General features: G+C 46.9%; 1 protein-coding gene across 2 annotated transcripts in view; it reads right to left on the bottom strand.

Moving 5' to 3' along the window:
* Positions 1 to 12,923, bottom strand: part of LOC129714470 (collagen alpha-1(XI) chain-like) — a 188,670-nt gene that overhangs the window by 54,583 nt on the left and 121,164 nt on the right. For both annotated transcript variants that reach the window (XM_055664082.1, XM_055664083.1), the window contains 6 exons: positions 11,960 to 12,004; positions 10,994 to 11,047; positions 8,508 to 8,552; positions 5,679 to 5,732; positions 3,936 to 3,989; positions 2,891 to 2,944 (listed from right to left, as the gene is read on the bottom strand). In XM_055664082.1, coding sequence (XP_055520057.1) covers positions 2,891 to 2,944; positions 3,936 to 3,989; positions 5,679 to 5,732; positions 8,508 to 8,552; positions 10,994 to 11,047; positions 11,960 to 12,004 — 306 coding nt within the window. The remainder of the gene's footprint in view (positions 1 to 2,890; positions 2,945 to 3,935; positions 3,990 to 5,678; positions 5,733 to 8,507; positions 8,553 to 10,993; positions 11,048 to 11,959; positions 12,005 to 12,923) is intronic.

Below are 12,923 nucleotides of genomic sequence, written 5' to 3'. Positions count from 1 at the left end.
TCATACCATAACCCTCCATTCCCTTCTCATCCATATGCCTATCCAATTTATTTTTAAATGATACCAACGAACCTGCCTCCACCACTTCCACTGGAAGCTCATCCCCTGACTCTGCTATCTTTAAGAGCCCTATCTAGCTCTCTCTTGAAAGAGAGTGGTGAATCTGTGGAATTCTCTGCCACAGAAGGTAGTTGAGGCCACGGTTCATTGGCTATATTTAAGAGGGAGTTAGATGTGGCCCTTGTGGCTAAGGGGATCAGGGGGTATGGAGAGAAGGCAGGGATGGGATACCGAGTTGGATGATCAGCCATGATCATATTGGATGGCGGTGCAGGCTCGAAGGGCCGAATGGCCTACTCCTGCACCTATTTTCTATGTTTCTATGAAAGCATCCAGAGAACCTGCCTCTGAGGCTAAGAATTCCACAGATCTTTGTAAGTTTGACCATACCCTTGCAAGAACATAATGCTTATGGTCTTTCTTAAGGTTGATGGCACATGGCCCACCCTGCCACACATATAGGTGGCATCTCGATAGGGTTTTGCCCTGGTGAGTGACTGGTCACCCACAGGGGTAGGCGTCTACCACTAGATGGAGCCGATGGGCCCCTTTCCATTGTCTACACTACACTACAGCAGCAAGTTCTAGTTCAAGTGAGTTGTCATGTGTCCCAGATAGGACAATGAAATTCTTGCTTTGCTTCAGCACAACAGAATATTGTTGGCATGAACAAATACCCATAAATACACCAGCACCCAATGCACATTGAGGAGAGAGCACTGCCAATTTAAACCCAGGGCGTCGTAGCATACAAATGGATCACTATCTGGCCATTCAGCCCCTCAAATCACTTCTAGCACAATCGGCACAGTGGTAGAGTTGCTGCCTCACAGCGCCGAAGACCCGGGTTCAATCCCGACGACGGGTGCTGTCTGTACGGAGTTTTACGTTCTCCCCCTAAAACCACGTGGGTTTTCTCCGAAATCTTCGGTTTCCTCCCACACTCCACAAACGTACAGGTTTGTAGGTTCATTGGCTTTGTATAAGTGTAAATTGTACCTAGTGTGAGTGGTGTTAATGTGCGGGGATCGCTGGGCAGTGTGGGTTCGGTTGGGCCGATGGGCCTGTTTCCGCGCTGTATCTCTAAACTAAATTAAACTGCCATTAAAATGGAAAGGGTGCATATAGGACTTACGAGGATGTTCTGTTCAGTTCAGTCCTGTTTAGTTTATTGTCACGTGTACCGAGGTACAGTGAAAAGCTTTTGTTGCGTGCTAACCAGTCAGCGGAAAGACAACACATGATTACCGAGACTCGGGGTGTAAGGAGAAAGCTGGATAGGCTGGGACTCTTTTCCCAGGAGTATCGGGGGCTGAGGGGTGACCTTGTCAATGTTTATGAAGTCATGAGGGACATAGATAACATGGAACATTACAGTCCAGTAACAGGCCATTCAGCCCACAATGTCTGTGCCGTACATGATGCCAAGTTAAACTGATCCCATCTGCCTGTACATGATCCATATCCCTCTAATCCCTGCACTTCCATGTGTTCACCCAAAAGCCTCTTAAACACCACTATCGTACTGTCCCCACCGCAGGCAATGCATTTCAGGCCCCCACCACTCTGTGTAAAGAACAGGCCATGCATATCTCCATTAAACTTGTCCCCTTCTCACCTCACAGTTGGACATTCCCACCCTGGGAAAAAAAAGGTTCTGATTATAGAAACACAGAAACATGGAAAGTAGGTGCAGGAGTAGGCCATTGGCCCTCCAAGCCAGCACCGCCATTCAATATGATCACGGCTGATCATCCAGAATCAGTACCACGTTCCTGCCTTCTCCCCACATCTCTTGATTCCATTAACCTTAAGAGCCACATTCAATTCTCTCTTGAAAACATCCCATGAATTGCTCTCCACTGGCAGAGAATTCCACAGATTCACAACTCTCTGGGGAAATTTTTTTCCTCATCTCAATCCTAAGGGAGGGCTGTCTGTATGTATTTATGTATGCATTGTTAGATCTAAGTACCACTGTATGTGGCATCTTAGTACCTGCACTAATGTAAAGCACTTAGGTCAACGAGAGTTGTTTTTAAATGTGCTATAGAAATATAATTGACTTGAATGGCCTAACCCTTATTCTTAAACTGTGACCCCCCTGGTTCTGGACTCCCCCAACATGGGGAACATTTTTCCTGCATCTAGCCTGTCCAATCCCTTAATAATTTTAAATGTTTCTATAAGAATAGAATAGAATAGTTTCTTTATTGTCATTGTAACATGAACCATGTACAACGAAATTTAAATATGTCAGCCAGTCACAGTGCACCATTCAAACATTTCTAAAAGCTAACGATACATACAAGATAAAATATTAAAAGATAAACAACTAAAATAAATATCACGAAAATAGCATGCATAAACACCCAACCCTCCATCCTTCTGTCGATTTCACAGTGTACCACAGTCCCTTAGTATGTATCGCCCCTGTGTTCCTTGGCGGCTACATTTAGTGCTTTTATAGCAGTGGGGTGAAAACTGTTTTTTAGTCTGTTCGTCCTTGTCCTTGTAGATCTGTACCGTCTGCCTGACGGCAACAGTTCAAACAGGGAGTGTCCGGGGTGGGAAATGTCCTTTATGATACTCTGGGATTTTTTGGTGCAGCGGGAACTGTGTAAGTCCTCCAAGGTAAGGACCCCTCTCATCGTTCTAAATTCCAGTGAATATAAGCCCAGTCGATCCATTCTTTCATCATATGGCAGTCCCGCCATCCCGGGAATTAACTACCCTATCTCCCCCTCTCACGCCTTAGCTCAAGGCTACAACACCCAGTTTGTGGTGAATTGCCTGCACACATGTGTTGACTTGAAGATGCTGGGCTTACCTGAGGTCCCACTACTCCAGGTGGACCAAGAAGACCATTCTTCCCTTGGAAACCCTGCAGAAAAGACATTAAAAAAAGGATAAGGGTATTGGAAAATCCAGCAATCTTCAGCCCAGAGCAGCAGGGGATCAGGTGGCAATGGTAACAAGGGTGCTATCTGTGTGGAGTTTGCATGTTCTCCCTGTGACCTGCATGGACTCAGTGGGCTGTTTCCGTGCAGTATATCTAAAAGATTCCAGATGACTTTTATTTATACATCTCCAGCAACTGCTGTGCTTTGGAATTTCAAGAGACATGTAACTTGTATTGATACAAGGCAGTCTTGTATGGTATTGTTACTGGGACTGTGGGTTGCTTGCCCCTCTGTAGAATAGCCCCAGAGTGTGTGGGTGAGGGCTATTCTACAGAGCCTGGGACAGATTTGATGGGAATGTGGGAAGAACGGGACACTGGGAGAATAAAGGCCCTGTCCCACTGTACGAGCTAATTCAAGAGCTCTCCCGAGTTTAACAAAAACAAACTCGTGGAAAGCACGTAGAATGTACGCCGCAGGTACGTCGGAGCTCGGGACGTCTCGTAACGGCTCGTAACGCTAACGGCAGGTACTCGGGAAACATGGTAAGCTCATGAAGACTCGTGAAGATTTTTCAACATGTTGAAAAATGTCCACGAGAGCCCCGAGTACCTACGATCGTTTTTACCGTAATTCTCCGAGTTCGAATCAGGGCAAACTCGGGAGAACTCTTGAATTAGCTCGTAGAGTGGGGTAGGGGCGTAACGGGTTACTCTCGGGCCAAATGGCTTCCTTCAGTGTAGGAAGAGAATGGGGACATTCGGAGCAACACTGGGACATCAGAGCTCAGGGGGACCCAGTGGTGGGGGCTTGAGGGAGGGATGAAGGTGGAGGGAGAGGCTAGACTTGTCTTAGTATTACAAGGGGGGACGGGCACTGGGTGGCCCTCTCTACTGCATGCAGTCGGTGAACTATTTCACGCTCCTATTCATTGGGACGCCCTTGTGGTCAATATAACAGCGTGCGACTTACAGCTTCTCCTCGTTGCCCTGGATGTCCAGGGATTCCATCCTTCCCTCCAGGTCCCTGGAGAAATCACAACAGGCAGCAAGATGAAGCAATCACAGGTTTAAGTTGATTAGTTAAAAAAAATCCAACAGTGGTAGAGTTGCTTACGTGCAAGATACCCAAGATTTCATCCTGACTACGGGTGCTATCTGTACCGAGTTTATACATTCCTGCGTGGGTTCTCTCCAAGATCTACGCTACAAATACGTACAGATTTGTAAGCTAATTGGCTTGGAATAAATGTAAATTGTCCCTCTTGTGTGTAGGGTAGTGTTAGCGTACGGGGTATCGCTGGTCGGCGTCGATTCGTTGTGCCGAAGAGCCTGTTTCCACGCTGGATCTGCAAACTAAATCACCCGTGCATGTTCTCCAGAGATGCTGCCTGATCTGCTGAGTTTATCCAGCACTTAGTGTCCCTTTGTGTAAACCAGCATCTGCAGTTCCTTGTCCCCACTATTGTCTGCACTGATACACTAACAGGCACATCTTCCATGCTTTCTCTGCTTGGTTTAATGACATTAACATCTCTTGGTCTTGTTTGGAAATGTCTTTGTGTCCATTGCTGCCATTTGGAGTTTTATTCTCAAGGGCCATCTTGCTAAGTCAAGTTTCTCAATTGCTCTTCGAACCCAGTTGTAATTGTTCGTTCAGTGTTGCCATTGCATGGACAACGCCCACAGGCTTGGCGATGGCTATAGTAAGTAGCGTCTGCAAGAATCCCTAGTTAGTGCAGCATATCAATGTCCTGTTAATCTTTTCACTGGGCTGCCCCCTTCAACAGCCCACTCCTCTTTGAGGCCAGACACCAACATCAGAACTCCCTTCCAACATCTGAGTTAAGAGTCTGATAACAGCAGGGAAGAAACTGAACATTGAGTTCAAGTGCTGGAGTAACCCAATGAACCAAGCAGAATCTCTGGAGAAAACGGATGGGTGATGTTTTGGGCTGGGACGATTCTTCAGACAAGCAGTCTGAGGAAGTGTCCCAATCCTAAACATCACCCATCCTTTTTTCTCCAGAGATGCTGCCTGACTCGCTGAGTTACTCCAGCATTTTGTGTCTATCTTCAATAATGTTAGGCTGTGATTCTCTGATTCCTACTTTAATCTGACCTTCCATGGCTTCGTAAACCCTGATCTACATCCAACCTCACCCAAACTCGATGGGAAGTCTTCGACCTGAAACATTGACTGCACCCAGCATGTCCAGCTTGTAAGATTGCCTGGAGATAGAAGAATGTGGCTTCCATTCGATGATAATGAATAATGAAAGACTTGGATAGAGTAGATGCGGAGAGGACATTTCCACTAGTGGGAGAGTCCAGGACTAGAGGCCATAGCCTCAGGATTAAAGGATGTATCTATTAGAAGGAGATGAGGAGGAATTTTTTTAGTCACAGGGTGGTGAATTTGTGGCATGCATTGCCACAGAAGGCTGTGGAGGCCAAGTCAATGGATATTTTTAAGGCAGAGATGGGCAAATTGTTGATTAGTACGGGTGTCAGGAGTTATGGGGAGAAGGCAGGAGAACGGGGTTGAGAGGGAAAGATAGATCAGCCATGATTGCATGGCAGAGTAGACTTGATGGGTCGAATGGCACAATTCTTCCCCCAACCTATCCATGTACTTGTGTAACTGTTTCTTAAACGTTGGGATAGTCCCAGCACCCTCCACCTCCACAAGCGAAACAAACATAGGCTTTCTCACCGGAGGTCCTTTTGGCCCTGAGAAGCCATTTAGCCCTTGAGGTCCTGGAGGTCCCTTGAAAAAACAAAGATAGATGATGCTGTTAGACATTGCATAGACCAAACTCCCAATGAGTTGAGCCACCACCTAAATCTTAACTTCTGGCCGTGAAAGAGGTTTGCGTCTGAGTTGAGTTTATTACCACGTATACCGAGGTACAGTAAAAAGCTGTTGTTGCATGCTAACCAGTCAACGGAAAGACAACACATGATTATCATAGAACAGCCCACAGTGTATGGTGGCGCAGCGGTAGTGTTGCTGCCTTACAGCGCTTACAGCGTCAGAAACCCAGGTTCGATCCCGGCTGCGGGTGCTGTCTGTACGAAGTCTGTAGTACGATCTCCCCGTAACCCGAGTGGGTTTTCCTCAGAGATCCCCGGTTTCCTCCCACACTCCAAACAGGTACAGGTTTGTTGGTGCATTGGCTTGGGGTAAATGTAAATTGTCCCTAGTGTGTGTAGGATAGTGTTAGTGAGCTGGGATCGCAGACTCGATGGGCCGAAGAGCCTGTTTCCGCACGGAATCATTAAACTAAACTGAAGTAAGCATGATTAAGGGAATAACGTGAATAATGTTTTGTGTAAGAAAAACGCAGTAAAATCACACGCTCGAAGCAATTTAACATTCAGACATTCCCTGGATAACCGATATGTTCCATTCCTGAAAAAAAGAAATTTCCATAAATGGGAAAAGTCTATTTACTGTTGCCATCTGTATGCGTACACTCTGTATGAATCTATTAGAAATGTTTAATTACATTGAATATCTTCCATGTTCATCTGAACACTTCCCATAATTAAACTAATGGAACGTGTAATGCATGCAGTTGTCATAAATATCACAAATCATTTTATTATTGTGAATGCTATCATGAAAAATTCCTTAAAAGCTCATCCAATTGCTTACATAGGAAGGATTCCCATGTAGAGTCATAGAATGATACAGCGTGGAAACAGGCCCTTCGGCCCACTGAGTCCGTGCAGACAATCGATTACTGGTGCACTAGTTGTGTCTTGTACACCAGGGGCAATTTACAGAAGGCAATTAGCCTACAATGGTCTATGTGTTTGTAATGTATGGCTGCTACAATCCCCGCACATCTTTGGAGTGTGGGAGGAAACTGGAGCACCCAGTGGAAAACCTTTGTTTCGTATGCAGGGTGATCGCTGGGTGGAGCTATTCTCGGAGGGTCGACGGGCCTGTTTCCGCGCTGTATTCCTAAACTAAACTAAAGAGAAGGGTCATGTTCTCATTCCTTCAGCCAAACAAAACAAGGCCGGAAATTACAGCTTCAATTCTGAGCCCAATAAATTAAAAATGAAGTCTGAGAAATTAAAGTGGAGGAAGAGGTCATAAATGATGGGACGAGGATGAGGCCATTCGGCCCATCAAGTCTACTCCGTCATTCAATCATGGCTGATCTATCTCTCCCTCCTAACCCCATTCTCCTGCCTTCTCCACATAAGTCCTGACACCCGTACTAATCAAGAATCTATCCATCTCTGTCTTAAAAATATCCATTGACTTGGCCTCCACAGCAAAGAATTCCACAGATTCACCACCCAGTTCAGATTAAAATTAACTTGAGCCCCTACACCATTCCATATTATAGTCTCTGGGAAGGAGTTTGTTGATAACATGGAGGAAGCTGGTATGGAGTGGAAGATCAAAGATGGGCCGAAAGGCCTGCCCCGAGTCTGTCCATGCTGTTTCACTCCAGGGTGGTAGAACCACTGCCTCACAGTGGCAGAGACCAGGGTTCCACCCTGACCCTGACGGAGGGCTGAGGGGCATGGTATCTGTAAACTAAAATAAAACATGGGCCAAACATAGTTGGGCCATCAAGGGCAGTATGGACGAGTTGGGCTGAAGGGCCTGTTTTCTATGCTGTATGACTCGATGGTCTGACACCAGATTCCAAGGTGTCTTAAAGGAAAAGTCTATGATTGTGAAGGTCTTTGTTCTCACAGTTGGACTGATGCATTATTGCATATTAGAGGGAAAATATGATGCCTTTAATTCAAAGAAATAACATGGGCTGACTGCGGGCAGGGTGGAGTCGCTGTATATCAGGCAGAGTGGCTGCCTCTCTGTAGGGGGATCTGGATTCGAACCTGCCCTGAGGCACTGAAGTCTGCAAATCCTCTCTGTCGAAGTGATCTGTTCAATGTTTCTTGATAGACTCAAACTTGACAGAATACGTTTGCGTTTTACAATTCTCCTCCTGACGGTCTTTACAATGACGGAGATGACATTTCCGTTGTCTAATGCATTTCGTTGTCTAATGCATTTCGTTGTCTAATGCATTTCGTTGTCTCTGTACTGTACACTGACAATGACAATTAAAATTGAATCTGAATCTGATGACAGTGCAGTCGAGACACAACTAGAGCTGGCCACAACACCAAGAGCAGGGTTAAGTGGCCAAAAGAGTAGGGTGGCATGGTGGCGTAGCAGTAGAGTTGCTGCCTCTCAGCGCCAGAGACACGGGTACCATCCCGACCTTGAGTGCTGTCTGCACGGAGTTTGCACGTTCTCCCTGTGACCGCGTGGGTTTTCTACGGGCGCTCCCATATCCTGAAGATGTGCGTGTTTGTTGGTTAATTGCCCCTCTGTAAATCACCTCTGGTGTGGATCGATTGGTTGCGAAAGTGGGAAAGCATGGAACTGGTGCGATGGGGTGATCGATGGCCGGCATGGGCTCGGTGGGCCGAAGGGCCTGTTTGCAAGCTGCATCTTTGAGCTGAATGGGACTTAACCAAGTAGAGACTTCCAGAGAGAAGACCTTACCTTTACACCCGGCATGCCTTGTGGACCATCAATGCCAGCATTACCCTGTAGAAAAGTCAGAAGATCACCATTAGTGAGGAAAAATCCATGGGGAGTAGAAGAGGGGAACAGAACAGTCTAAACCCTGAAACCGGACACACCCAACATTACCCCTCCATTGCCAACCTGATCTCCCAGTGGCTCAGCACTTCAACTCCCCCTCCCATTCCCAATCCGACCTTTCCGACCACAGAGAGTGGTGAATTCTGGAACTCTCTGCCACAGAAGGTAGTTGAGGCCACAGTTCATTGGCTATATTTAAGAGGGAGTTAGATGTGGCCCTTGTGGCTAAAGGGATCAGGGGGGATGGAGAGAAGGCAGGGATGGAATACTGAGTTGGATCATCAGCTATGATCTTATTGAATGGCGGTGCAGGCTCGAATGGCCGAATGGCCTACTCCTGTACCTATTGTCTATGTTTCTATCCTGGGTCTCCTCCATGGCCAGAGTGAGGACCACCAGAAATTGGAGGAGCAGCACCTCATATTTCGCTTGGGCAGTTTGAACATTGACTTCTCTAATTTCAGATAGTCCTTACTTTCTCATCCCCCTCTCAGCTCTCCCTCAGCCCACTGGCTCCACCTCTTCCTTTCTTCCTTCCCCCCACCACCCCCCCCCCCCCCCCTTCCACCCTCACATCAGTCTGAAGAAGGGTTTCGACCTGAAACGTTGCCTATTTCCTTCGCTCCATAGATGCTGCCTCACCCGCTGAGTTTCTCCAGCATTTTTGTTTCCCTCCCATTAACTTGGTTACATTATTGATCTAAAGTGACAACTAGAACTTTCACATTATAAACAATGACTGGCCATGAACATTGATGGACACAAAATGCTGGAGTAACACAGCGGGACAGGCAGCATCTCTGGAGAGAGGGAATACCTTCGATTTAAACTAGCATCTCCAGTTGTTTCCTGCTACAAACTTGCCTTGGCTTGACAAGGTGCATTTCAGTAGCCACTTTGATAAGAGTCAAGAGAGTTTTATTGTCATACTAGACCAAGTGCAGACCCGTTGGGTCTGCTCCCCCAATGGTGTGATTCCCCCAACCCAATATTCCACCATGCACCCGTCTCCTCCAATGGAACTGAAGCCGTTGCCAAATGTAAGTTTCCAGCACTCCCCTGCCTCCCTCAATTGCACCTCCCCTGCCTGCTGCAGCAGTGAAAAGTTCAGTGTTCCTGTCTTGCAACTTTGTTTTGAAGTGTGTTGGAAGCTGATAGGAAGGAGCAGCCGTCAACGAATCAAAAGGCAGGAAGGGATCCGTACTGCAGGCGGACGGATGGATTTGAGTTTTATAGATTTAGAGTAGATAGATAGATAGATATAGATAGATAGATAGATAGATAGATAGATAGATAGATAGATAGATAGATAGATAGATAGATAGATAGATAGATAGATAGATAGATAGATAGATAGATAGATAGATGTCCCAGATAGAAGAATGAAATTCTTAAGGGCCTGTCCCACTTGGTAATTTTTTAAGCGACTGCCGGCATAATTGATTAACGTATCAAGTTCACCGAATAATCCGTGGCGTGATGACGTATTGACACACGATGTTTTTTCAAATTTCGCAACATTTTTTTTGTCGCTGCTGGATTTCGAAATGGGTTAATGATTGGGGACGATCAGCTATGATCACAATGAATGGCGGTGCTGGCTCGAAGGGCCGAATGACCTCCCCCTGCACCTATTTTCTACGTTTCTATGAAATGTTCAAAATCTTTCGGCAACCCTGATATGACGCTGGCAGTCGCCGAAAAAATCGCCGTGGGACAGGCAATAGATAATAGGTGCAGGAGTAGGCCATTCGGCCCTTCGAGCCAGCACCGCCATTCAATATCATCCCCAATCAGTACCCCGTTCCTGCCTTCTCCCCATATCCCCTGACTCCACTATTTTTACGAGCCCTATCTAGCTCTTTCTTGAAAGCATCCAGAGAACCGCCCTCTGAGGCAGAGAATTCCACAGACTCACCACTCTCTGTGAGAAAAAGTGTTTCCTCGTCTTCGTTCTAAATGGCTTACTCCTTTTTCTTAAACTGTGGCCCCTGGTTCTGGACTCCCCCAACATCGGGAACATATTCCCTGCCTCTAGTGTGTCAAAACCTTTAACAATCTTATATGTTTCAATGGGATTCCCTCTCATCCTTCTAAACTCCAGAGTGTACAAGCCCAGCTGCTCCATTCTCGCAGCACATGACAGTCCCGCCATCCCGGGAATTAACCTTGTAAACCCACGCTGCACTCCCTCAATAGCAAGAATGTCCTTCCCCAAATTAGGGGACCAAAACTGCACACAATACTCCAGGTGTGGTCTCACTAGGGCTCTGTACAACTGCAAAAGGAAGTACATCAACGAGAGAAAAAAAAGTTGAGTGTATATATATATATATAGATATAGACACATACATACAAACAGCGATATCAGGGCAATGCCTCACCTTGGTGCCTGGTTTCCCTGGTGATCCTCGATGTCCTCTTTCACCTCTTTCCCCCTAACAATAGGAACAACAGAAGAAGGTGAACTCCTGCCTCTCAGTTCTTCACCTCTTTCCACTCACTGGGCATCAGTGAATTCAATCCCACCCAGGTCACCCCCCACGGAACGGACCTGGAGCAGTATTAGCTGCACCGACCTGGGTCTCCTCTCTGTGCAGTAATGTCAAGGATGGGTTGGAGGCCCCCGATCCGGGGTCGGTGGTTCAAATCCCACTGTGGTGTGTTTGGAAATGTGAAATTTAACTATGCAAATCTACAATTGTAAATGGGGGGAGAGGAACGAGAAGATGTGAGGAGGTGGTGGGGTGGCACGGTGGCGCAGCGGTAGAGTTGCTGCCTTTCAAGGCAAGAGACGTGGGTTCAATTCTGCTGTCTGTACGGAGTTTACACGTTCTCCCTGTGACCGCGTGGGTTTTCTCCGGGTGCTCCGGTTTCCTCCCACGTGCGGGTTTAAAGGTCAATTGTAAATTGTCCTTAGTGTGTGTCGGGCAGTGCTAATGCAGGGGGTGATAGCTGGTCAGCATGGACCCAGTGGGTCGAAGGGCCTGTTTCCGGGCTGTATCTCCAGTGATTGATTGTTTCATATTTGTTTGTCACAGTGAAATTCTTTGTTGGGCGTGGTGTACACAAGGTATGCAAAGAGGTGCTAGATATAAGCAGCAGACAAAGTTACAAAGTGGGCCCTAATGGTCCCTCTTATTCTCTCAGCCCCCCCCCAATGCCGGGACCCTCTTTGATCTCAGCGGCATGCTCACATCGTCCGAATTCTAACGCAAATTCTAAAGACTGAAGCAGGGAGAGGAGAGGGAAGGAGTTAAGGGGACCAAGAGGGGGGGAGGATATTCGAAGAGACTGCGTGATTGTTGGTGATCGAGGGCTGAAGTGAAGTATCTAGAGCTGCGACTCACCACGGACCCACGGGCCCCTCCGCTGCCTGGAGCTCCAGCTCTGCCCTGGGGCCAGATCAGAAGAAAGATCTCATTAGTCTTTAGGTTAATTGGCTCGTGTAAATTGTCCCTAGCATGTGTAGGATAGTGCTTATCGCTGGTCGGAACAGGCTCGGTGGGCCGAAGGGCCTGCTTCTGCCATGTATCTCTCAACAAACTAAACTGGCACGTCAGAAGTTTTCCCTCTTAAACCCCTGTCCCACGGTACAAGTTCATTCCAAGAGCTCTCTCTCCAGAGTTTGCCCCGATTCGAACTCGGAGATTTACGGTAATGGCCACTCGTCGGTACTCGGGGCTCTCGTGGACATTTTTCAACATGTTGAAAAATCTTCACGAGTCTTCCCGTGCTTACCTGCCGTTAGCGAGTCTTCCCGAGTATCTGCCGTTAGCGTTACGAGCCGCTAAGAGACATCCCCGAGCTCCGACGTACCCGCTACGTTCATTCTCCGTGCTTACTTTACCACGAGTTTGTTTTTTTTTAAACTCGGGAGAGCTCTTGGAATGAACTCGTACCGTGGGACAGGGGTTTAACTTTTCCCCCAAACCTTACACTTGAAAACTAGGAGTTGGGAGTCTGCTTGTTTAGTTACGTCTATTATTGTCACATGTACAGAGGTACAGTGTAACGCTTTTTTCTTGCACGTTATCTAGTTAGCGGAAAGACCGAGATGTGATTACAATCAAGCGGTTCACAGTGTACAGTTACTGAATCAATGGTGTAACGTTTAGTGCAAGAAGAATCCGATCACGGATAGTTCGAAGGTTTCCACTGCGATAGATGTGAGTATAATCACCTGAAACTCAAATATAATAGTTGGGACAAAGAGGAAGATACAGAGGGCAGAATATAGTTGTCTGCATTGTAATACGTCAATTCAATGGACAAAATCCAATGTCCTCAATGAGGTAGAGGTCGTATAGTGTG

The sequence above is a fragment of the Leucoraja erinacea genome, chromosome 39 (genome assembly GCF_028641065.1).
Source record: "Leucoraja erinacea ecotype New England chromosome 39, Leri_hhj_1, whole genome shotgun sequence".
NCBI classification, from domain to species: Eukaryota; Metazoa; Chordata; class Chondrichthyes; order Rajiformes; family Rajidae; genus Leucoraja; species Leucoraja erinaceus.
This window is presented reverse-complemented; position numbering and strand designations above follow the sequence as displayed.